Here is a 26,216-nt window from a genome sequence, read left to right as displayed (position 1 = left end):
TCAGATCTGCGGCCGGAGTGACCCATTGAGAAGCGGGGATCTGAGTGACCTGACCGCTGTGACTCAGTGCTTGTCTGGGCAGAATGGCTCACAGCATTGTCTCAGGTGGAGTTTTCCTGGTATTCATAGAGGTGTTGATTGTTATGAATGATGATACAACATCTCCCCCGGGACGGGGAGATCTGGATCCGGTCACGTCGTCAGCAGGAGGGCGTCCACTGTGCCCCCTCTGCACGCTTGCCCCTGCTTGTCGAGGCCTCACGAAGCCTGGCACGTGGTTAGTGGTGATTTTTAGGTGTCTGTTGAAATGAATGAGGTAATGCTTTTGACAAATAAGCTGAGGAGAATTTGTCTCTTAGGAGAAATTTAACCCAGATTTAAGGGGTACAATGGGTATTGTTTCTTTTTTTGTTTCTTTTTGGTTTTCCCTTTGCTGTTTACTGAGCCTGTGCTTCAGAGGTCATAGGTTCAAATCCTACCTCTACCGTTAAGTAGCTCTGGGACCTTGGATGAGTCACTGAAAAGTTACGAGCCTCAATTTTTCTTATCTGTAAAATGGAAATACTAACACTTACCTTCCCAGATGATTTGGTGGGATTTCTATAAGTTATTGTTGAGAAAGAAAAAAGGAAGAAAAAGTGTAATATGAAGACAAATGACCAAAAAAAATTTTTTTTAAATATATATTTTTAATATACACATACATCCAAAAAAATAAATAAACAAAACTATACAGAAAGGAATATATAAGTATAGTGGGCAATTTGGAAGAAAAATTGAGTTTATCTCAGCAGGGAGAGAAGTGTGTTGGGGGGGGGGAACATGGGAGCCAAGCCAAAAAAAAATGATTTTTAAAAAATGTATTTATTTAAATTAGTTTCAAATATATAGTACATTAGTTAGACGTCTATATAGTTCATAAAACAATCCCCCCAATTGCACCCTTCTTCCCCTGGCCCTCCACTTATCCATCATATTAATGTTGACTGCATTCCTTAAATTTTTTCATTTACAAAAAGCCTGGGCATCACTATATGTATGCACTCATGTAAACTTAAAAATAAGGAAATAATATAAACTTAAAAAATAATATTAAGAGGATTAAATGAGATACATATAAAGCCCTGTGCCTACTTAAGAAATAGTAGCCTATACTAAGAAATATAAAAACCTTGCCTTGATACCTGGGTCGCTGCCAGGTAGACTGGCCCGAGTCTGCCGATCAGGTGACAAAGCTCAGCCCCACAGTCGGGCTCATGAGCAGGTGACTTGCTTGTAATACTCTTTTTTTTTTTTTTTCCATCCTGTGGCTTTCATGCCAGACAGCATGAAGTCACGCCTGCAGCTGCTTCCTCCCAGGGGGACTGGGTGTGGGGACCCATGTTCAAGGTGGCAGGGAGGTAAAAAGTGAGCCCTTTCACACACCGACGTGAACCTTTCGGGGAGGCAGGGGAGTTTCTCTCATCAGTGGCTCTGTCACCACAACGAGGAACGCATCTTCTTGGTGGCCTCTTGGATCCGTCAAAGAATCAAGTATCAGGGACCAGGAGTTCACACATCCACCTGGAACCTCGGGCCCCGGGGTGTGGACAGGAGCTCCCTGTGTGTGGGTGGTTCTCACAGTGACAATGGATGGGGATTTGTAGTGAAAGATCATAAACACATTATCAGTTTTATTTCTAGCATAGGACCACTTAAGTGTTCTGTTTTCCTAAAGTCAACATTTATTTAATAATTCTGTCCTTCAGGTGGTGTTAATAAGGTAGGAGCCATCATGGTAGTCGATGGTTTAGTGTCATGCCCAAGTTGGAGAAAGAAGACCATATTTTTGAGCTGTAATGACTCATATTTTATAAAAGTTGATCCCGTACTTCCGATTTGTAGCAGACTCACGCATGTAAAAATCATTTCTAAATTTTTTTCTTTAAAACATTTTCTCTCTCAGCTGCCTTTCCCCCCCTGAGAGTCAGTGTAAATTTTGGGAGCTCTGAGAGCTTATAATTATTTGTCACATTTTTATGTAGTAGAGGCAACTTTTTAAAAATTTTAAGAAGACCCTGAAAATCTGATGATAAAATCACATAGGGTAGAAATTGGTTGCTATTCTCACCTCCCTGATAACCTAAAATGACTTTCTGATCGAAGTGAAATTCTTTCCGACAATTACAACAGAGTTGACTAATACCTTTCACGTACATAAACTAATTGGTGTTTTCCCTAGTCTGTTCCAGTTAGGGATTACACTTAATGGTGCTGAATAAACTCAGAGCGTAGTCTGTCCCTCTTGTCCTTCTGCACGTACTTACTCTGCCATGTAGATTCAACTTCTCTGCTGCGGGCAAGTTCTAGAAGTTCAACCGTGAGAGTTTCAAACTGGCAGTTTCACTCTGGCCACTTCTAGACAGGACAATGGTGATTCCTATAATCAGCTAACCAGGTTCATACAGTTCTGAGTCTTTTGTTCCTAAGCTGAGTAAATAACGCTTGGCATTCCAGCCCTTTATTTAATGTCATAATAGCATACCTCAAGACCACTTTTTTGGCAGTGTGTTAAATGAATGTTTTGTGGAACTTTTTTTTTTCCGTCTATGAAGGACTGAAATATCTTGAGTTAATCTCAGCGGTGCTTAAAATAAACTTTTGTGGCTGAGCTTATTCAGGCCCTTATTTCAAAGCTATTCTTATAGGCGGGCCCAGAGTCCAAGACGCCTGGCTCGTTGGCCCCGTGCTCGCTGAGCCCGCGGCCACGTTTGGGAGCCACTGTCAGGTTTCCTAAGCTTTGACCTCTGGCATTCTGCTCTCTGCACTGTCTGGATTTCAGCTCGATGATTTTTGTAGGTCTATAGGTTAAATCATCCATCAGATGGGTTTCCGGGGTGATAAACTCCTTGGGTCAGGATCGAGGGAAGCCTCGGGAGGTGTCAGATGGCAGTTCCATGCCCACTCTGCCCTCCCTCTCCATCCAGGTCTCTCGTCCATCTCTGCTCGTCTGTGGGGTTGGGGAGACGTGTCAGGCACCATCTTGGGTTCTGGGAAATATCTAGACAGCTAAGCCAACAGTTTCTGAAAGTTTTTAGCTCTTGTATTTAGTTTTCCTTTTTTTTTTTTTTCTTCTCTTCTTTAGGATTGCCTTGTAGCAGAAATGGAAGATAAAGTTCTAACTGTAGTAAGTATACGTTCTAAGAGTTACTGTAAAATTCCTTTACGAAAAACAGTAGCAATCACATTAATTAAAGTAAATGCACTGTGGTTAATTACGTCAGGCTAATTACTTTGAAATATTGGCTTTTAGGATATGGGACTATTAATTTAGATGGAAAAGGAAGAATAAAAGTTATTTAACAGCAAGGCCAACTACTGTGAAAGCCTGTGTTGAAATTGGATATATCGGGGTCTCTCTTGCTTTTTTTTTTTTCCTCCGAACATTTTATCAGGGTACAGTTATACTTAAGTTGATAGCTAGCCTGTTAAGCAGGGCTAAACTGATCTGCAAATTTCGCTTTAGGACCATTTTGAATACTAAAAAAAAAATTCTTGGCAAAAACTCTGTGATGGGGGCGGGGGGGACGTACTGTGCCTGTTTAAAGAGCGCTTTGTAGCTATTCAGCATCACTTCCTCCTTTTGACATAAGCCAGCCTGTGCTCTTTCGATAAGGCCTTCCTCCTACTGATGTTGAGGAATTTAGCGACGAAATTGCTATAAATATACTTTTCCACAAATAGGGAGGCTAAACAAATTGGAGGAATGTGAAAAGTGTCACTTCTTGGATTCTCCCCCTTCAAAAAAAAGTCGCTCTTTGGAATTTCCTGATTTCTTTGGTGGTTTAATTTCGAAAGGTTAGATGAACCCGATTGGGGAAAGCATCATGCGTCACCACCGTGATGTCTACCTGGAGACCACTGAGTACAGATCTTCGCATTGTCTCTAAAAGTCTACTTCGTCGATGTTTGGCGTTCAGAGACCGCGGGCATCCCCGTCACTAACGCGTCCGTTGACCTAAATTCAAAACACAAAACTATAAAACTCTTAGAAGAAAACAGGAGAAATGCTAAGCGACCTTAAGTTGGGCCATGAGTTTTTATAGATACAGGACTACGAGCATGAGCCGTAAAAGAAAAATGGAGAAAGTAGACTTTATGCGAATTAAAAACTGCTCCATGCACTGTTAGAAGGAAAAGATAAGCACACACCAAAACACTTATCAGATAAAGGACTTGTAAACAAAATATACAAGGAACCCTTAAAACTCAATAATAAGACCACAACAACCCAGTTAAAAAGTGGGCAAAAGATCTGAACAGACACCTCACCAAGGTATACAGCTGGAAAATAAGTATCTGAAAAGATGTCCAACCTTGTGTTTCATTAGGAAACTGTAGATTAAAATAACAGGATGCCACTTACACCCTATTAGAATAACTAAAAACATGACCACGCCAAGTGCTGATGAAGGATATGGAGCAGTAGGACCTCTCATTCATTCCTGGTTGGAATGCAAAATGGTATAGACACTTTGGAAGACAAGTGTGGCGGTTTCTTACAAAACTAAACATGCTCTTACCCTATGACCCAGCAATTGCACTTCTAGGTATTTACCTAAGTGAATTGAAAACCTACATCCACAAAACTTTGCACAGGACTTTACAGCAGCTTTATTTATAATTGCCAAAACTTGGGAGCAGCCAAAATGTCCGGGTGTAGGTAGGTGGATAAATAAACTGTTGTACATCCAGACAATGGCATGTTATTCAATATTAAAAAGAAAGGAGGTAACAAGCCATGAAAAAGTATGGAAGAAACTTAAATGCACATTACTAAGTGAAAGAAGCCAGTCTGAAAAGGCTACGTACAACATAATTCTAACTATATATGGCATCCCGGAAAAGGCAAAGCCATAGAGACTAAAAAATGCCAGTGATTGCTGAGATTCATGGTGGGGGAGGGGGACACAGATGAATGAGCAGGGCATGGGATTTTTAAGGAGCAAAATTATTCTGCACGTTATCGTAACGGTGGATACACGACGTGATGCATTTGTCAAAACCCGTAGAATTGTACACCACAAAAGAGACCCCTAATGTAAACATAATAATCTCTCAAGCTCGGTTTATCAGTTGTGACAAATGTACTACACTAATGCAAGATGTTCATAACATCAAGTTACTATTAACTGTATTCTAATCCAGTAACTGTTGGGAACTGTGTTTTGGGTGGGAGAAGAAGTATATAGGAACTCTGCACCTTTCGCTCGATAAACAGAAAGGTTTCTATAAACTTAAACTGCTTTATAAAGTAAAATCTATTAGCAAAATCGGTAGCAGCCAAAAAAAAAAGACACACTTTTTAAAACCCAGTCAATATTTGATAGGCAAAAAATATGAATGATCACTGAAAAAATACAAATGGCTGTGAATCGATGATTCTCTTAACTGTCGAAAGGAGATTTCTGCCTGGTCTGCGCTCTTCAGAGGTTGTAAACAAAATAATGTAAAAGCTGCACCTTTTAAACAAAAAACGTAAATAATGGCATCATTCCCACAATTGCAAACACAGAGTCCAAATGTCATGTGTTAATTGAGCAGCATTATCAAAATGATTTCTGACCAGAGCCGAAGATTATAGCTGAAGTGCATTTCTGTAACATCCAGCTCAAGATAAACGTAGTTAATGATTGAACTTTGTGCCTCTCCACCTCTAGGTCAAGGTTTTAAATGGCATCTGTGACAAAACAATTCGCTCTACCACGGACCCTGTTATGAGCCAGTGTGCGTGTCTGGAGGAAGTTCACTTACCAAACATTAAACCTGGGGAAGGCCTGGTAAGAATTCTCACGACACTGGTTTTTAAATAGTAACACTTCGTCGTTTATTAAAATTTTTTTTTCTTAATTCCTTGTTGCCTTCACTGTAATTCTGAATAAGATTAAAATTGGACTGTCTCCCATCATGTAGTTAGGAATTTGTCATCTTGAACTGTTGACATATTTTATGTCTTCAAAGTATAAAAATAAACAACAGTTTTTAAACTGTACGCTCGTATCTTGAAGGAATTGTCTTAATAGTTTTATTTTTAGGACTTAGCAATGCAAGGAAATACAAAACATTTACACAAAGGAAAGGTGATCCCTGGGTACATAACAACATCTGCTCTGAAAGTCTGTATTAGCACTTAGGATAAATGTGAGAAGAGGCTGTTTGGAAGAAATGATTCTTAAAAAACATTCAGAAATGGTTCATTAGTAATGATGAGCTCTACAATAATATACCCTGAGAATGCATACAGGTAGATACCTAGTTACCTAGGTACCTAGATCTCCTAGTCTCTAGCATGCAGCCAGTGCAGTTTGCTGAAATTTAAGTGAATAAGTTGTGAGGCCCCCTGATAAACTTTGAGGCTTTGAGTTCAGTTTTAAATCCCAGCTCTCAAGTGACTTAACCTCTTTATGTATCAATTTCTTCATCTGGCAAAAATGTATAATAATAATAACTATTCTCAGGGTTGAAAGTATTAATTTAGATGCTAAACACTGAGTGCCAGATGCTGTGTGTAGAGGACACGTACAGTAAGTAATTGGTGGCCACAGCTACTGTAGCTACTATTGATGATGAGGATGCTGGGGAGTGCCTAGCATATAGGTAGCCATGGGGGAGATAGCAGGACAGTCTCTGCTCTCAGACGGGAAAAAAAAGCAACCAAATGTCGACCTGCCCACATTCATAGTAAGTAGACGTTTTCATACAGGGGCTGCTCGGCTTCGGAGTAAATGATAGATGATAATAGATGAGACAGAGAAAGTTTCTGGTCACATGGAAGCAGAGAAACGGCCCAAGTGGGCAGAACTGGAGTTGCCACTTCAGATGGTACAGTCGATACAAGCAAACGCTCTGGAAAGTGGACTGCCACATTCGGGGAGAAGCCGATCACTCTGCGAGTGACAGTGACCGGAAAGGAGAGGAAAGGGGAGAACCTTGAAGGGGCCAGTATTTCAAGAGACTCTCATTATTGAGTGGTGTAGATGGCTGATCAGAGCAAGGGCAAGGTCAAAATAATTTCTTAGGAGAATTTGCACTATTATTGTGACATCGATACCAGGGTGAGCAGCTAGTCTCTGCCCAATCTGCTTTTTGCTGTATTTCCTCATCTTATACAAGTTTAATAAACATTTTTTATACATGATGTGCCAAACTGCAGAAATGTTTCCCTGATGGTAGGAGTTCACCTCTGAGTTTGCTTACCAGGCCGTTTAGGATGGGGTTTATCTTATGTCTCTCTTAATAGAGAAGGGTGCCTATTTTTAAGTTATTTCCTATGCCGTGTTATTTAACGGTCTTTGCTCATACAGCTCGTACAGATCTGGGTCGTTAGTGGCTGGAATAAGACACCCCGCAATGACTGCTGATACCATAACTGAATATATTGTGTCACTAGATAAAGAGATGGTCAGGAGAGAACAGTCCTTGTGTGAAAGGCCCCATTCATTCTCTGCAGGGCTGAGAAGATTCCTCCCGAATCCCCAGAGTTATGGCAAAATTTGGTGTGCTGGGCACACAAATGACGACATCAAAGAGATCCCGTTTCTGATTTCTTTCTCTGGTGTTACGGTTTCTTTAGTTCTCCTCCACCACTCCTTGGATCTTGTTTCAGTGTTTCGGGAGGCTTAGAACGAGGGGCTGCCTTTAATGTTTTATAAGTTCAAGTCTCAGTTGAGGCTGTGTTTCTAAAGAGTTAATATATTTGTGACTTGCTCTAGGGCATGTACATCAAATCGACCTATGATGGATTGCACGTGATTACTGGAACCACAGAGAATGTAAGTGCCTGTTCGTTAAAGGTAAAAGGTATTGGATGTTCAAACAAATGCGACACAGGGTCCCCACGCTTTTCATTTAAATATGCGCTTGCTATTTTTTGTTATCCACAGTGAGAGCGTGGGCGCCTGTTTTGTTTATTTCTGTTGCTAGCTTACTGCTTATCACCAGCTGTTGTCAATTTATTATTCAAATTGTCCTTTTTTTTTTTTTTTTTTTGCTCTCGTTCACACACCTTGCCCAGTTTTCACTCCCATCCTTGTGTTAATTATTCCTTTTGCACCCTGGAAGTGTTAACCCATAAATGCAAAAACAATGATCTGTTTGTTGCCGAGAATCACTCTTGTAAGAACTGGGAATGTTAGCTATATGTGTAAAATATCGTTGTTGTTGTTGTTGATTGTTTAATGGAATTTATGCATGTTACTAGAAAGAAACTCTTTTGGGATTTTTACGTGATGTAGGGTTTTTTTAGAGAGTTGTATTTCATATTTGGCACGATACTGAAATTCAGTTGCTTTTTTTTTGTCCTTTTTTTTTTTTTCCCTAATCTTTTGAATAGAGAAAAAACATAACTGTTTCTACTGTGAGAGACTTTGCACACTGTTATCTTTCTTTAGGAAATTCTGCTACATCAAAGGTGTTTCTTTAGGCCCTCAAACATTTTGAATTTGAGAAAAGTAGAGCTAATTGAATGCTTTCTTTTTGCAATGTGCAATATGGCTAGCTTTTAAACGACGTTGATTTGAAGTTTAAAACGTTTGAATAGCTTCCAGGATCTGTGTAAAAGAAGCACATGCCTGTGGAATGAATCTACTATTAAATCAACTCTGACAAGAGGAAGTAATTCCTTAAAATAGAAGAAATTTGGTACCTATTTTCCTAATTTGTTAGGTGGAGATACACATTGAATTTTGAGCTTCAGCTGCCAACAAATAAAATAGCATGATCTTTGGCGAGGGTTTGTGACGCCCGCTTGATTTTTATAGTAAGAGAAAAATGACATTGCTTAAGACAGTCAGTGAATTATAAACAAATTGTGTGGTTCTGGCAGACGAATGAGGAAAAGATGGTAGGTAGTGTCTTTAGGCATTCTTCATTGAACTACAATGAGAATACACTGAAAACTACTAGGAATTTTTATATCACCTTACCCGACAGGCAATAACAGCATAGGAAGTTCCACTTTTAGGCTGGGGATGGTGGAACAGAAAAAAGGCACAATGCTTTATGCAGTTCATCCCTTATTCTTGTCGTAGACTGAGTTTATTTCAGCCAAACCATGACAAGAGCATACACCTGTGCTACTCAGTGCATCAGTTTGGAGTTGGGTGGATTAAGAGGAATGGTGAATGCCATTTCAGTTTTCAGAGTTCAAGCTTTGCATCTAGCTAGCCCTTTGGCATTAATGACCAGACTCTCCTTGGTCTTCTGGAATCGATTCCAATCTTGGGTAAATGCGTAGAACATTATAATATTGCTTTCAGAAGGTACACAGATTTCGCTTCTTCAAAATGCACTCCCCCTTTTATTTTAAAGATGAGAGTTGAATGAGACTAAACAAGCTTCTTTGAATTAAATGATATGTCAGATGTAATGATATATTTTCTAGAATTCCTACCAGACTCAAAAGGCTGGGTGAGAAATTCAGGGTTTCCCTGAATATAGTTGATCCCAGCACTCCCATAAAGGATTGTGCATGTCGTCCCAGAGAGAGGTGGTTTCCATCCAGTTTAAGTTCCAAAAGGGAAAAGTTGTCTTATTACTTCTGGCCATCCATCTGAAAATGTCATTCATTCCTTCAGTTATTCAGCTGTGTTCACTGAGCGCCTGGGCTGTGCTGAACACTTGTTAAGTCTTGTAGATGAGGGTAGGGAGTTAGGTAAGAGCCCACTTCTCGTGGGCTTAATCTGGATACTATACACTTCATGCTGGATATTTTACACTCAAACGGCAGTAGAAAATGCCCGCTCCAGCTATCACTGAAGGTCGCTCTGATTTCAGAGTTAGACTATCTTACCGTAAGCCCAGTGTGGTGGGTGGTAGTGGATGAAATCACCCACTGCATTGCTAAGCCATTTTCTCCACATCTTTCTATCTTGTACTCTGGGCTGAAGCAATGCCAGAGGCCATTTCAGTCCTCCAGCCCTTTTTTTTTTTTTTTTTTTTGGAGGTTATCTGAGAAGCCATGATCCTTCAAGGTCAAACCAAGTAGTCTCTAGTGATTCTCTCTGTCTAGCTTCCTTTTTGATGTTGTTCAAGACCTTGACAAGAGTCTCGACAGGTTCCCATCTGTACTCCTATTCCCCACCCCTGAGATGAGGTGGGCATTAGATTAGCCTCTGAAGAATGGATACATTCTTTTCTAGGTCATCACCTTCCGCAACAAACCAGAACCAGCATCATTTTTCAGTAGCCTGGCTCATGGTGAAGGTAGGACAGGGCTACTGCCATAGGGACCGCTCTCCCTTTACCAGTGTTCTGCCAAGCACCAGTCTTAATCACTTGGTAGGACATTTGAGAAATAAAGGCACGAGGATCCTTAGGATGGGAGGTCGATTCAGGACATTGGGACTCTTTTTTTTAAGATTGCACACCTGCCAACAGGGACATCCTGGCCTTAGGGCCATCTTTTATAATGCGAAGCTTACCTTAAATAATTCCTTAGTTAGCCCAGGAAGGTTAACTGGAAAAGGTGGTCTGTAACTCTAGGTTAAGCATCGAACACACAGGAGCAAAAAGGAACATTGAGACCTTCATCTTTTTTTTTTTTTTAAGCGCCTCAAGAGAGAGATTTGAGTGAGGCCATCTCCCTGTGGCATCCACGAAGCTAGTGTCTCAGAGGAGGGACTGCTGGTTGTTATGGAGGCAGGTTAAATGTTTTTAAAAATAACATTCACACCTGTGCTTTGCGTCGGAGCTAGATAAATCAATAGGAGTGTTTCTACAAGACGTGAGCTGCTTGCTCACTTCTTGTTGAGCCTATCACAGCAGCTGAGTGAGAAAATTCAGCAAGTATGTCTAGTTGCTACCCCTGCACCATGCTCAGAGGTGCTATTTTTTTTAAGGATAGCTGTAAATTGAAGATTCAGCCAGTGTCATGTTACTAAATAACATTTGGTTATAATTTGAAATCAAAGGTTTAACTTTTCCTTTTTTTTTTTTTTTTTTGCTAATATGTGGTATCTTAATCATGAAGAGTTCTAGTTTGATTAAATGAACAAGGATACTGTGGGCAAAATATTTGACGACTATAGTCCATTGATATATGTAAATATACACACATATGTGAATATATCTATATCTACATCTGTTTGCAGATTTATAGCAAAGTATTATTTGGGAAAATAAAGTCTGGAAGTCTGTTTTGATGTTGAAGATGAATTTATTTTGAATTTAAGCTAAATTGGAAAAAATTTTAATTTATTTTCTCTGAAGAAATACAATTTCTATTCTCACCCTCTTTCTATTTTAGTAGCATTGTGATAACATGTAAAACAAGGCTGAGTAAAAATAAGATTTAGTTTTAATAATTGCTTAAAAGGAAATGGGATGACAGAGTTACAGAGATGGTCCTTACATGTTAAACAAGTCGGTCAGCTTTTACAAGATTAATTTTGATAAGGATGTATGTATTTTGTATATGTAGATGTATATAATGTATTTTTTTTCTGTGAACCAACGGCTTTTATCAGCTCTTGATGTTAACAATATGTCCTACTCTCCCTGCTAGGTGAGATGAACCTGGCTGTTCTGACAGATTATCTGTAATAATAAATAACAGATAAATAACACAAGCATTCCTATGTCAGGTTTTACACACTAGGTAATCTCAGGGAACTCATGCATACTTCGTAATATTTCTTGAGAAAATTATATTTCCGTTGCTCACTGTCTACAGAAGAAAGAAGGAAGAAGAAATCAAAGCAGAAAGAAATGGCAGGTCAGAAAAGTAAGACAGATCTGTATTTGTTTCCAACAGTCTCCTGCAGACAGATCTCAGAAGATCCACGCTGGCGACGAAGTCATTCAGGTTAATCGGCAGACTGTGGTGAGTTCCTCGTCGAGTCTTCGGACTTGCTATTCCCCTCTAGAACTTTGAACCAAACTCAAAGCCATTTTGTTTGAATCTTTAAAATTCGAATTCATATCTAGTTTTCCATAGCGGTAAGCAATGCGCAGATGAACATATTTGTATTTATTCGCATCTCCCTGTTAGTTCACAGCAGAGTTCCCGGAGGTACATCCAGAGGTTTGACTTTTCCTTACTCATGAGATTCTCCCCCTACCCCCCGCCCTGCTCCTCCTTTTCTTCCTTTGAAGGTGGGATGGCAGCTGAAGAATCTGGTGAGAAAGCTGAGAGAGAACCCTACGGGCGTTGTGCTACTGCTGAAGAAGCGCCCCACGGGCTCTTTCAACTTCACTCCGGCTCCCTTGAAGAACCTGCGCTGGAAGCCGCCCCTGGTGCAGGTAGCGCGCATATTTCTGCCGGCCGCATCGGTGTGTTTCCGCTGCCGGTGGCGGGCCGCCGTCTGGTGTCAGTGCATGGACCATGTCAAAGGTCTGCATAGTCTCCGGAAAGAAAGCCGAAGACTAGGAGACTGGTTTCAGAACTCTGCGCGTATGCGCACGATTCGCCTCTAGCCCCACATAGATGAAAGTAAACGTGTGAGATTTGCACTGAACCGCATGGCAGCCCCGAGCCGCGTGCGACGGTTTAAACAAAATCGGAAGTTCAGTTCCTCCGTCTGATTTGTCCCATGGCAGAGGCTCAGCAGCCACGGTGGGCTAGTGGCTGTCACCACTGCAGGACGTTCATTCTGGTCCTTCCCTCCCCTTTCAAACACACGCTTACGTAAGTGTGTCCAGTTGGAGCACTAGCCTCAGACGCATGGGGCTGGGTCCTGAGCAGCGATTTAGCCAGGTGGGGCTGGGGACAGTGGGACCAAGGCCCAAGGTGGCCGGCAGCATCGCTACACCGTTTAGACATTGCTTAGAATCGTCCATCTTGGATGGTAATAAAAAGTAGACCGACTTTTAGTGAGTTCGATTATTTAAATTCTCCACAAACACTATACTCCTTTATTGCCTGCACCTGGGTGGTGGACTCTGCCCCCTGACCCCTCTCTTATGCCGTCAGTCAGTCCTTAGTGTTTATTTCCCAAACCGTGAATAAAAAGCAACGGCATTTTAATGCCCTTTGATATGATGGAGATTGCAATCTACGTACGTGTACGTACGTACGTACGTGTACCTGTCTGTGATTTTATTGGCCATCTTCAAATGGAAGGAAGGGCAGTCGTCTCAGGTCATCGACATGAACACTTAGCTATGCGTAGAGCGCCGGAAATACGCTTACATGTGTACCTTAATGGGGGGGGGGTGTAAATCACAGGATGCAGAGGCCGGAGCAGGGAGGGGCCCGGAATTAAAATCACTTCTCACATTATAACTGAGTGTATCAACCACACCCCAGCTGCTTCCATTTGCCTTGCTCAGTATGAGATGTAACATCTTTAAAATTGGGGGAGTTTCTCAGAATGGGTTACGTGCCGTCGTGAGGTCTTCATTCACTGTCGGTAGTTGGCGCTCTACCTGCCCCGTGCTGGCCACGTCAGCTGCTCGGCGCATGGGGTAGATGTTGGGCTCTAGCGACGGGGAGATGGGAATGGGCTGGGTGGGCGGAGGCGCCGCTTCCCATGGACGTGGGAGCATCTTGGAGCCTGGAAGGCCAAGTGGGGAGGGCGTGTCACAGAGGAGATGAACGCTGTGGGAGGCAGGGAAAATAAGGAGGAGGAAGCCAGCAAGGTGGTGTGTGTCTCAGGTAAATCTAGCCTTGGCCTGTTCTACGGGTGTAGCCACAGAGCGACAGGCTCCTATAGCTGTACTCAGGAGGACAGCTGTCGACTGAGGGTTATTCTCTAGAGAAGGGGACAGTTATGAGCCTTCAGCAACTGATACTCTTGGCAGTTGGGTTCGTTGGCTGGCAGGGGGGCTGCGGGTATACAGGCATCACAGTCTTCTCTGACATGTGTAGATGAGACCCCGGCCCCGGGGTGGAGGGTGGCAGAGGAGGCTGGCTGGCGGGCTGAGGCGGTAGAATGCCAGGCTGGGGAGCATGGGCCTCATCTCACAGGTAACAGGCTGATAGGTGTTTTTGCATTAATATTTGTATTCGTTTGCTAGCACTGCCATAACAATGAACCACGGACTGGGTGGCTAATGCAATACCCATTCTCACCATTCTGGGGGCTGGAAGTCTGAGATCAAAGCATTGGCAGGGTCGGCTTCTTCTGAGGCGTCTCTCCTTGGCCTGCCGATGGCTACCTTCTCCCTGTGTGTTCAGACGTCTTTCCTCTGTGTGTCTGAGTCCTACTCTTATGTTCTTAGAGGGACACCAACAATATTGGATTAAGGCCCATTCTAATGGCCATGTGTTAATTATGTCTTAAAGATTCTATTTCCAAATATAGTTATATTCTGTGGTACTGGATGTTGGGACTTTAAGATATAACTTTTGAGGGGGGCACAATTCAGCTCATGACACTATCTAAATAGAAGAAACACCGGGTGGGAACTCTTGCCTGTCTGGATGATGGGCGATGTGTTCTGGGAAAGGCTGATGATGGGCCATTCCAGTGAAAGACTAATATAAAAGGCTGTTTGGAAGAAGCATCGAGAAGACTCACAAAGCAGTGCAGCATAGTGGTTAGCCATTGGGCCAGGGGGAAGGACCGAAGTTGACTCCCTCTAATTCAAATCCCAGCTTTGCCACTTACTGGCTGTGGGACCTTAGACAAGATTTAATCTTTCTAAACCTCCTAATTATTAGTGTTGACGGTTAGGCATTTGGGCGAGGGCAGAGGAAAGCAAGCACGGCAGGTGTGAAATGTGACAGCGAACCTGGGTGGTGATATCAGTGACAGAAATTAGACCGCCGGCAAAGGGCCATCTGGAAGGCAGAGATGAATAGGCCTTTTCAGAATCATTGAGTTTGAAGTGTTGGGAAAATTCGAGTGCGTGTGCTCGGAAGCTAAGTGAAAATCGTTTTTAAGTATAGGCTAGAGCTGGTTCCTTGACCTCTGGAGATTCATCGAAGGGAGGAGCACGCGGCTCAGCTTTGTCTTCCTTTCTGCCAAGTCCCACTAACCGTGCACTTACGGGGAAGAGGCCACAGTGGCGGGTGAGACACCCAGCTTTGCTTTCGACTCAGGCAGAGCAGCGCCATCCAAACGCTGAGATCGTTTTACGGCTTCGGCACCAGGCATTCTCACGAGGTGTCCAGGACATTTTCAGAAGATGCGCCCTGGTGGGTGAACGTGCCACAGACTTTGCCCCTGGGTCGCTTCGCGTGCCGTTCTTCGGGGTCCTTACTCCCGGGCGCCCGCTGCTTCTGGGAGGGAGCTGCTCTGAGGCTCGCCAACGCCGTTGGTGGTGTCCTGCCACTGTGACCGTTCCGTTTCAGGGCACGGTCCTGGCCTGTGAGGCTTCTTGATTCAGAAGTGAGCATCAACGTTGGCATTTTCGTCGTGTGCCTAGTGTGTGAAAATGCTCCAGTGCACTTTTCTTCTTGTCGCGGGCCTGGATCCTGCCCCATGTTTTCAGACATCATCCAAGGCGAACAGATGGAGATGTTAATCGACGGCAGATTGAGTAGGGCTGACAGACGACGTGTTCGTGGCCAACTTCCAGGACGTGGGGACTGTGCTCCAGGAGGCTCTGGACGAAGCTCCTGGTTTTTTTTCTGTGCCTTGGTGTCTCCCCTGAAAACGGGGCTGTCGCTCTGTGAGCACTGGCTCTTCCAGACCTTGCCATGTGAATCTAGTTCGCAGTGTCACTTTGGAGAGCCTCGGGGGTCTCCATCACCATCTGGGCTACACAGGGTTTGAGGCGCCTCATTATGTCCAACCAGGGACTAGTGCTGTTCTCATGGGGTCCCTCCCAGCGGCCTTTACCGGGTGTCTTCGTGTCTTGACTCCGGGATTCTTTCGTTGTGCCTTTACCAACTGGAAAACGTTCATCATTCTTTTTATTTGTTAGTCTACAGAAGAGATAAAATCGAAGGGTCTCACATGAGATTAAAGAAAATGTCTTTTGAGACCAATCTCATGATTACAATCGATTTTATGATTTTAAAATTAACTCGTATGCGTGCGTATGTGTATACAACACTAAATTAAATACCGCGAGGTCGTGCGCTGACTGCATGACGGGCAGAGTGCTAAGCCCATTAGATGTAATGTCTCCACTCTCACCGCCGCCCTGTGTTGGCCCAGTTCTTGTCCCCATTTATTCCCATTTTATGGACGAGGCACAGAGAAGTTCAGTGATTTACCCAGAGATACACAGCTGGTCAGAGGCTCCTTCTCCCGTAAAAAGAAAAGAAAACAAAACAAAACAAAACAAAAACACTTTCTGTGGTTTTAGTTACCTGCAGTTTCATTCTCCCGTGGTCAACCACTGTCCGAAAATATGAAATGGAAAACTCTAGAAATGAAAAAAAAAAAAGCGAATCCACTTGAAATCGCTCGCCCTTCTGAGTCGTGCGATGCCACCTCTCGCTGTCCCGGTCCGTCCCTCCTGGGATGTGAATCACCTCCTTGCCCCACCTGTCCACACTGTGGATAAGATGCTCCCCGCTCACTAGCCACGTAGCGCCCATCTTGGTCATCAGATTGGCTATTTTGAGAGAGAGAGAGACCACATTCACATAACATTTATTATAGTATGTAGTGATAATTAGTCTATTTTATTATTAGTTATTGCTAATCTCTTACTGTGCCTAATTTATGAACTGAACTTTATCATAGGTGTGCACGTATAGGGGAAAACACAGCACGTATAGGGTTCGGTGTTATCTGGGGTTTCAGGCATCCACTGAAGGTCTTGGAATGTGTCCCCGGCGTGCAGGTGGGACTGCCGCACAGCCAGGGTGGCACCCACACTGTCCGAGTCCCCGGCCCACCCTCCTAGCCACTGGTAGCGTTGTTAGCGATTTGTATGTACCAACTCATTTAATCCTCGCTGCAACCCTGTATAAGAAAGAGATACTGCAGTATGACTCTGTTTCAGAGGAGGAAACTGAGGCATGAGCTTTTAAATGATTTGCTCAGAGCTAGAATTTTACCCTGGGCGCCTGGCTCCCAAGCCTCTGTCTCTCACGATGCGTCTTGTCTTTCAGAGCCCCCAGTGGATTCTGAGTGTCTCAAAGAACAATACAAGGCGAATGCTGCTAATAGCTATAGACACATGAATGACCTCACCCCCTTTACACGGGAGCTGGTGCTGGCTTTGGGGAGGGGGAGACGTGCACCAGGAATAATCTCCGAGGTAACCTCTGCCCTTTTGCACTTGCCCCCGTTTCAGACCTCGCCTCCACCCACGACAACCCAGTCCCCCGAAAGCACCATGGATACCTCGCTGAAGAAGGAGAAGCCAGCCATCCTGGATCTCTACATTCCTCCCCCGCCGGCTGTTCCCTACTCCCCCCGGTACGTCAGAGTCCGTGTTTGCGGTGTCCATGGAGACTCTTAAGTGGTGGTGGGAAGACCACGTGGATATTGAGAGGAAACGTCACCTGAATTCCAGTGTGACAGGATTGAGTCTTGATATTACCATTAAAGAGTGTGATTCTGGGGTCGGGATGAGGAGTGGGAGGACTGGGTGAAGGTGTGCCAGGGTACCGGCTGCCGGCTGTAAGATGAGGGAGTCCTGGGGGCGTGACGTGCAGCATGGTGGCTGTGGTCACCGACATTGTGTTTTGTGTTTGCGAGTTGCTGAGAGAGTAAATCTTAAACGTTCTCATCAGAAGAAAAAAAATGAGTTTGTGGCTATGTGAGGTGATGGATGTTAACTGAATTTATTGTGGGGATCATTCTGCAGTCTACACATATATAAAATCATTACATTGTGTACCTTAAACTAAATATAGTGTTATGCCAATTATATCTCAGTAAAACAGGAGGGAAAGTGTCCCTGCATTTTTTTTAGGGGGACGCATAGGGACAGATCCAGGTTTTGTGGGTCTTGAAGTGTTACAGTTTGGGGGAGAAGGGCTCTTTATGAAACTGTCTGTTCTTGGAAACACACTGATTTGGCTCCTCCTTGGACATCGAAAGGGGATATTTGGGGGGGTTCCCACATGGTAAATTCATCTCTGGGAAGGAAGATAATAAATATTCCTGGGAGATTAAAGTTATAGCTTTGTTTTGCTGAAGGAGATGTCATCTTTATAGCCCTCAAAAAAACATGAGTGCAGGTGTGGATGTGCTGTATTTACATGCACATGTGTGTTTCTGTGTGAGTCTATTATAAGTTCTTAAAGATTGTTGCTTTCTTACTGGCTCTCTTAAGTGTTTTAAGGTATGAATGTGGTTGTACCAGATGATGTATAGGGGATGACTTAGGTATGCTACGTAGGCTTATTTATATCAACTTACGTATTTGCATATGCTGGTAAAGCTAGAGAACCTGGCTCATTTATTCAATATACATATATTTAGTGTCGGGCCTCTGTGACCATCTTACATAAAACAGATGTAGTTCTTGCCCCAGAGAACTGCCAATGTCTTAGTCAACTGGACAAGAATAAATTGAGAAACATGTAATTATGCTATAGTGTTTCATAAGACAAAGTTCAAGCTGAACATAGGGTGATGTTTTACTTTAGATTGGAGTTTTTCATTTGCTTCTTTGCTTTTGTTATAAGCTGAACTGTTTGCTTCTATTATGTTTCTTCTCTGGGCACCAAGATGAATTAACTCCATTTCCCTCTTCTTTGAGGCTTGGTTTGCCCAGAATTTATTAAAGCATATCGAGCAGTTACCTTAGGTGATCAGGGACATGCTGGTTGTTACCTAGGACCCTTCCTTGAAGTCATAGACCAGAGTCATGTGGCCAGGACGTCTCAGGTGTGTTTAAAGTGACAGGTAGTGGCTTTTGCAGACGGAACACTGATGAGTGGTATATGGATTGTTCTATCAGAAACTGTAGGGAGGACTCCCTTAATGAAGGATATCTTCTGAGTAATGAAAAATGCAAACGGTTACAGAGGATGAGTGGCGAGTCACAAAAGCTTTGTGAACGGGATGCTACATGCCAGGTTTAGAAGTGTAGAAGGAGGTAGACCTGTGGGGGGAGGGGCGTGCAGGCAGCCGGCTCACTGGGCACACCACACAGGCGAGGCTCACCTTCAGATTGTTTTTGCGCTCAGCTGATTCTGTGTTCTGTTTCGTCGTTTTTTTTTTAGAGGGATCGACTAATGGAATTTATGAGAGGTAAAAAATTTAACCAGTTGGTAACTTGGACTCAACTAAAATGAATTGTAACTTTTTATTACACGCTGACACTTCGAAAGAATTAAGTTGGATTCGATGATCCAACTTTGGCCAGTTTCTGTACTTAGTTCAGAAAACAGACACCTCGCATGGGGGACTATAAAGGCCCCTTTGTATTTTTTGACATAATTTTCAAATCTAACAACTCCATTATACACCGAGTGTCTTCTTTGCTGGGTCTTGGCAAAGATACTACTCTGGGCAAGAGAAAAATGGTTCAAGAGATCACACCTTCTCTCGTGATTCCTGTAGCAAATAATAGGAAGTTCAATGATAGGACGGATATATAGGGCAATCAGAGCTGTCTTTTCAAAGCCGTCAATATATAGGACCATGGAAAAAAATTCATTTTCCCTTCTTTAGTAGGATCATGCTGTTTACTCTCATTTAATAGGATCTCTCTGTATTTGAAAGGCAACTGGTGTTGGAAAAGTAATGATTTTCCCCGCAGTGGGAAAGGGGATTCGGATCTTCTCATGCATGTCTCCTGTAATTCTTCGGTATGGGAAGGTCTTTGTCAACCTCTTCATCATCGCCCACTGTCTTCCAGGGATGAGAACGGGAGTTTTGTGTATGGAGGATTCAGTAAGTGTAAGCAACCATTGCCTGGTCCCAAGGGTTCGGAGTCCCCAAATTCCTTCTTGGACCAGGAGAGTAGAAGACGGAGATTTACCATTGCTGACTCTGACCAGTTGCCCGGGTATTCGGCGGAAACCAATATTCCGCCCACAAAAATGAGACAGAAAACACCGTCTTATGGTACGTTCCCGAGTGTTTGTTTTGTTCCGCTGTAGCCGTTCTTTTCTTCCCCACCCCCTTCCTTGTTTGGAGCTGTCGGATGGATTTGGCAGACTCTAAGGGTAATCTGAGGAAAACATAAACCTCAATGAAATTCTAAGTATGAGACCTTTATTCATCTCTGTAAAGCGAAGCCTTGTTGAGTCACTGCTCTGCCTGGCATCAGAGCCAGCGGGTGAGATCATGTTACAGTTTTAACTTTCAGAGCCTGGGTTTTAACTTTGGAGTTGCTTCGCTCCGAACACCCACAGACTCAAGTTCAGCGTGCCTCTGTCCAGATTGCGTGCTTACGGAAATTCGATGCTTTAAACTGCTTTCCTTCTTTTCAACGATGTGATTGCTTCTGCTTAACCGAGTGTGGCATTGCAGGGGTGGCGGTCTAAGTCACACATAAAGGGAAGGGTTCTCCCAGTCCAAACACTCATCCCTGTTACCTTCCTTCCCTTCCCGCTGAAGGCAAGCCCCGGCCCTTGTCCATGCCTGCGGATGGGAGCTGGATGGGGATTGTGGATCCTTTTGCCAGACCTCGAGGTCATGGGAAGAAAGGTAAGTTTAAGCAAATAGAATCAGATAAGGAGTGGGGAGGCCCAGGCCCCAGTTTCAGCCCTATTTTTAACTGTGGTTAAGGACAGAGGACTTAGGGCTTCTGAGTCCCACCTTCGCATCTGAAAAATCAGAACCGCTAAAGAGCTCTTAGATCCTACTTATTTCTAGAATGGCAGAATTACACAAACCTAGTCAGCGATTATAAGTCTCCTTATTAGTATTGTGTGCTTGGAAAAGGCCATAGACGTAAATGGTCCAATTTCTAAACAAGTAGAAATAAACTATTCATTAACCCATCTCATCCCAAATTTTATGACTATTATCATTAGAGTCTGATTTTTTTTTTTTTTTTAATGAACAGAATGGATTTTTTCCCTTCCAAATCCATCTTGTGTTAGAGAGTAACGACTGTTGGAAGAGAAATCTGCGTTTTAATTCACCCTGTAATCAGTTACTGGTTATCGCACTGGTCTTGAGGGAAATGTTTACAAATATTCTTATTTTTTGCTAGTTTACATTTGATTATCAACCCTGGCAGGGCATTTATAACATTGTTTTTGCAGTGCTGAAACAAAAGCAGGTTTTTGTAAGGTTCAGTGGGCCTCGGATAGTCAAAGGGAGAAGAAAAGCATTCTGGAGGCTCAGCTTAGAGCGCGATCAACCCCGAACATCTCCCAGACGCTTGGTAACGTTTGTCCCCCACGTACCCTAATCACCTGGATTTTGCTAATGTGGAAGAGGGAGAGGACGACGGCGTAAGGTCCAAGGTACCTCTAGTTGACGTGTGAAAATCAGAACAGTCAGCAGGTGGCAGGACTCTCCTTTGTTTAGATTTAGAAACGTCAGCGTCTCAGTGCCTTTCTTTTAGCCGTTAAGCCCTCGATTTATCCTCTTCGTTCCTTTACATATTGAGAGATGGAATGGGGGCATGGGGGGGAGAGTGAAACCAGTAAACGGAAACTGATTCGACCCCTTGTTCCATTTTCCACATTTTTCTTGCATGATTGTTTTAGAATAAAAGGTGTCTATCTGCACAAAAGGCACTTAAAAAAAAAATAACAGCTTTCTTGTGATAGAACTCACATACCATAAGACTCGCCCTGTTAAAGTGTACAATTGAGTGGTTTTTTACTATATTCACAGAGTTGTATGTCCATCGTCACTGTTTAATTCTAGAACGTTTTGTCATCTCAAAAAAAGAAACCTGACTCATAAGCGGTCACTCCTCGTTGCTTTCTTCCCCGGCCCCTGGCAACTGTTGATCGACCGTCTCTGTGGATTCGCTTATTCTGGGCATTTCGTATAAATAGACTCATACAATATGTGGCTTTTTGACAATGGGCACTTTTTGAAAGTAACTTCCCCTTTGATTCCAAAAGTAAAACAAGTACATTGAAGAACATCTAGAAGGTTACAAGAAAATAAAACTCAATTGTGATCTGCTTCCCCAACCAAGAAACCACTCTGAACGTTTTTTGTATCTTCCAGTTGTTCTTATACATGTTTTATACACTTAGAAAAAATGTGCAGAATGGGAGAAATAGATGTTCACTAATACTATAAGGTGAATGTTATCTAGAACATTTTTTAAAGTTACTACATTAGTAGTCATCTATCTTATGGTTATAGCACCTATTTGAATAAATAGTCTGCTATTTTTATTTGTTTCTTTCTGCCCCTATTGTAAATAATGCTTCATGAAGCACCCTGGTACAGAGATCTTTGCCCATTTTTAGGAGTGGAATTTCTGACTCACAAGAATGCTGTATGTCACCAAAGTGCCCTAGTAGGTTTCTATTTAGTTTCTTAGCATCACCACCACCATCACCACCCGCCCCCCTGAAAAAAAAAAAAAAAAAAAAGAGACGCTGCCATCTAGGCAGGTTCATTCCTTCTTGCTCAAAAATGTCCCAAGCATGGCAGAGCATTAAAATCTTTGGACCTCCATCCATTAAAGGTGAATAGTGCCTGTCCTTCATTCAGGGTGACAGCTGAAGGCTCTCCTCCCCTTTTAAAGGCTCCTCAATGGTGCTCCAGGATAAGAACCACTGTTCTAGAAGCATGCACTATACGTCGCATGCATTGAAAAAGGACGGCTGGGGAACGAGTGATAGAATCATACAGTTTTCTTTTTCTTTTTTTTTATTTCAAGTGAAATTAGGAAAGTTCTTACACTGGTAAAGAAGGGTGGGCTCTCTGACTCTGCCCTGCCCTCGTGGCACCTGTCAGGTGTGAAAGCAGCCTGACGTGTGTTGGCTCTCTTCCCCTTGTGCCTTCTAACCACCCAGCGGGGAGGGCCTGGCCATCCGCAAGGCCTCGGAGCTTGTCCGCGGGAGGAGGGCAGGGGTTGGCGCCCACTTTCAGAGATGCATCGGAAGTCCGAGCAGGCTGCGGCCCGCTGAGCAGGCAGCAACGAAGGGTTATTTTAATGGACTTGTGGGCTTTGTCTGCAAACAGGTGAGGATGCCCTTTGCCGGTATTTCAGTAACGAACGGATCCCTCCCATCATCGAAGAAAGCTCCTCTCCGCCGTACCGGTTCTCAAGGCCCACAACCGAGCGGCAGCTGGTCCGGGGCACGGACTACATCCGGGGGAGCAGGTGCTACATCAGTTCGGATCTGCACAGCAGCGCCACGATTCCATTCCAGGAGGAAGGGACCAAAAAGAAACCCGTCTCCGCGGGGGCCAAGTCCTCGTCTACAGAACCGTCCCTGCTGGTCAGCTGGTTTACGCGCCTGAAACTGTTGACTCACTGAGCCCTGTCTTCGCCGACTCCTCACTGTCTCCTGCTCCCAAGTGCCTTGCTTCCCCCGTGGACAACCTGCTCTGGTTCTCTTCATCCACAGTATTATGTAGAGACATTATGCAAATTCTTTAAAAAAATTTTTTTTTTTTTTGAAAATTGTACACCAACCTTTTTGGAAGTTCGAAGTAATTGGATGGGATCAAATCCAGAAGGTCTTATGTGCTGGCTTGCAGAGGTAGAGGAAAGAAATGGGTAGAGGGTCTGCCCTTTGTCCTTCCTTAGAGTCGAGACCTGGAGACCCTCTGCAAACCTGAGCCTCTGCCAGGAATGTCACGGTCATTGGGAGGAACTGGGGCATTGTTTGTGTTGGGGACGGGATCCGATTGGTGGCCATTGTCACACAGATGTGTTGGTTTGTGGTCCAACTTCTTCGCCTGAAAAAGCCAGTGGAGAAACGTTTTGGTTTTGATTTGTTTTTAAGCGACATCCCACATTTTTAAGTGTAGCATCTTTGTCTTTGAAATCACACGTGGAAGTGTCTGCCTCTTTCAGAGCACAGATGTAAGTGTAGGGCTGTTACACTTGGTTGATCCCTTTCCATAACGATCTCAGTATAGGTCAGCTCATACAGAAACCCACACACACAGCGAGATAGGGCTTATTACACACAAAGACGTTTATGGTTCTGAGGGGTGTTGTTGTTATATATTATTGTCTTTAAAGGAAAAGAAGCTATAAGATTTGCTGACAGCCAAAGTATCATTCAGAAAAGTGAAAAAACAAGACAGGTTTATGAGAGAGACATCAGTTTGCACGTTGACCTATTCAGTGCCTATCTTCCAGGAAAAAATGGACAGTTCTTCAAAATTGTACACATTTTGCTAATTAGAAACATCTTGGAAAGTCTCACGGTCACAAATTTTCAACTAGCATCAGGTATTTTTTGGAAAAGTATGTCTGGATATTAACTCTTGTTTAAACTGAATGTATGATATTTTGTTAGAATGGAAAAGTACTATCTTGTTAATTTAAGTGTTTTAAAATATAGTTGTATATTTTTCTTACTCTTAGTCACATGTAATTGAAATGTTTCTGTTTTGCGTCATACACGAAGCTAACGAAAAAGAGTGTTTGAAGTATTTTCAGATTTACCACCATGGCTGCGGCCACCATGGGTGCTATTACTAAAAAAAATAATAAACCTTCCCAAGCATTTTGGGATTTTATGGATTAGAAAGGGGGTTGTCCAGGAAGTGTCTGTAAAGTAACATTACATTTGGGAACTTTTCCGAGGTGTATTTCTCGTTAGAACTGGTGTCCCCTACTTAAAAATACTCCCCACCACCTCATACCACTGGAATTGTTTACTTTGCTTGAAAGTCATCGAATTGGAGATTTCATGGAGTTGGTAAACATCTTCCTTTTAAAATACCTTTGGTGGGTGGCGGAGGGGTAAGGGGACTAGCAACCCTTAGATACTAGTGGGACTGAATTTAGTCAGGCTACTGTCCTGTCAGCCTCTGGGAACTGTAGTGAGAATGTGGATGTATCGTGGGGGATGGAAAGGGGTTTGGCAAACCCAGGGCAGGAGAGGCTGGAGTGTGGTTCACTGGGTACTTAACGACACAGTGTACAGGCCAAATGTGGGGGCGGGAGGTCTGGTAACAGGGCCCTGGTGACTTGGAGGGAGCCCTTTCCCATTTTACTGTTAGCCCAAGCTGGCTCCGTGCCTGGAAAAAGGGGCGGCAACACCCCCTCTCACTCCCTGGGCGTAGGGGAGGGCTCCAGGCGCTGCAGTTGGGCTGAGTGATGAGTAAAGTAGCTTTGGAAGTCTTAGCTGGAGATTAGCTCCTCTTCGGGGGGAGAAGATGCCACTTGTGATCAAGTGAAAAATGAGTGTTCAGAAGTCAGTCTGAACTACAGGCAGCGCCCAGCTTAAATTCCTTAAATTCCAACACAGATGGGTGTTCTTCAGACTGTGCCTGACGCCCTGGAGAGGTGGAGGAGAGCGAGGCTTCTGGGCTTTCTGCCTTTGGTCAGTCTCCACAGCTTCTTGTTTATTTTTGTTTGGAATTTTCTTCTCGATTGTGTTTGAGAAATAGAATGCTGCTTAAAAAAAGTTTATATATCGCTCTACTGTTGAGGTAATGAATAATAGTTTAATGCTAATTTCTTGGAAACTAATGGAGGCTGCTTGCCTCAACGGTACCCCAGGCTTAATGGCGGATGTGTGTAAATGTGTGAAGCTGCAGAGTGACACTTTTTGACGTGATACTTCCAGACAGTGATTTCAAAAATACTACCAGACCCAATCGATACACATCCCTTTTTATAAGGATTTTATAACATCACTGCAGTCATCAAATGAAAACCAATGGCGACAAAACCTACCTTTGCACGTAAAAGTGTCACCCCCATATTTACTCTCCTGAAATGAAGTTAATAGGGAATGGAACTGTCCTCTATACACATATATCAATTTAAGGTCCTCATTGAAATATAAATATGTAAGTATTTTATAATGGAATAATTAATGTGTGAATGCTCTAGCATTGTTATATTACAAAATGTAGTGAAGTAACGGAATGAGGCACGTACCCGTATCTCCCTGTAAAATCACCACGAGTGCGGTGTTTGTCAATGCAGACCAACACAGGCCAACCATGTTGATATCTCTACACCAGAAACAGATTGGCGTCAGCAATATGACTTTCTAAAATGCAGCCAGTGCTTAATAAAGCCCTAGACAAAACAGGTTGGTCACTAGCAACACACAGGGAGTGCTTATTGGGTTCCCGGCATTGTTCTAAATACAGCTTTGTGAGGTGGGTGCAACTGTCACTCAGATGTCACGCACCGGGAGTTCTCCAAGGGCATGCAGCCCATGACAGCAGAACAGGGATTAAATTTGTTATAACCACTTTGCTGGGCAGGCTTCTCTCAACAGATAGAATCCTCTAATCGCATTCCTGAAAAATCCA

The 26,216-nt window shown here is 43.3% G+C and overlaps 1 protein-coding gene across 3 annotated transcripts in view; it reads left to right on the top strand.

Moving 5' to 3' along the window:
- The window catches only part of CNKSR3 (CNKSR family member 3), a 77,077-nt gene extending 52,555 nt beyond the window's left edge, over positions 1-24,522 (top strand). For 2 of the 3 annotated variants that reach the window (XM_016156321.2, XM_036222899.1), the window contains exons 5-13: positions 3,125-3,166; positions 5,700-5,819; positions 7,752-7,811; positions 11,792-11,860; positions 12,133-12,279; positions 17,176-17,300; positions 19,696-19,904; positions 20,400-20,489; positions 22,947-24,522. In XM_016156321.2, the coding sequence (XP_016011807.1) occupies positions 3,125-3,166; positions 5,700-5,819; positions 7,752-7,811; positions 11,792-11,860; positions 12,133-12,279; positions 17,176-17,300; positions 19,696-19,904; positions 20,400-20,489; positions 22,947-23,245 (1,161 nt within the window). In that variant the 3' untranslated portion in view covers positions 23,246-24,522. The remainder of the gene's footprint in view (positions 1-3,124; positions 3,167-5,699; positions 5,820-7,751; positions 7,812-11,791; positions 11,861-12,132; positions 12,280-17,175; positions 17,301-19,695; positions 19,905-20,399; positions 20,490-22,946) is intronic. The other variant, XM_016156319.2, reaches the window with a different exon arrangement.
- Positions 24,523-26,216: the final 1,694 nt, after the last annotated feature.

The sequence above is a fragment of the Rousettus aegyptiacus genome, unplaced genomic scaffold, assembly GCF_014176215.1.
Source record: "Rousettus aegyptiacus isolate mRouAeg1 unplaced genomic scaffold, mRouAeg1.p scaffold_m13_p_1, whole genome shotgun sequence".
NCBI lineage: Eukaryota > Metazoa > Chordata > Mammalia > Chiroptera > Pteropodidae > Rousettus > Rousettus aegyptiacus.
Note: the sequence above shows the minus strand (reverse complement) of the source record. Positions and strands in the feature narration are given on the sequence as shown.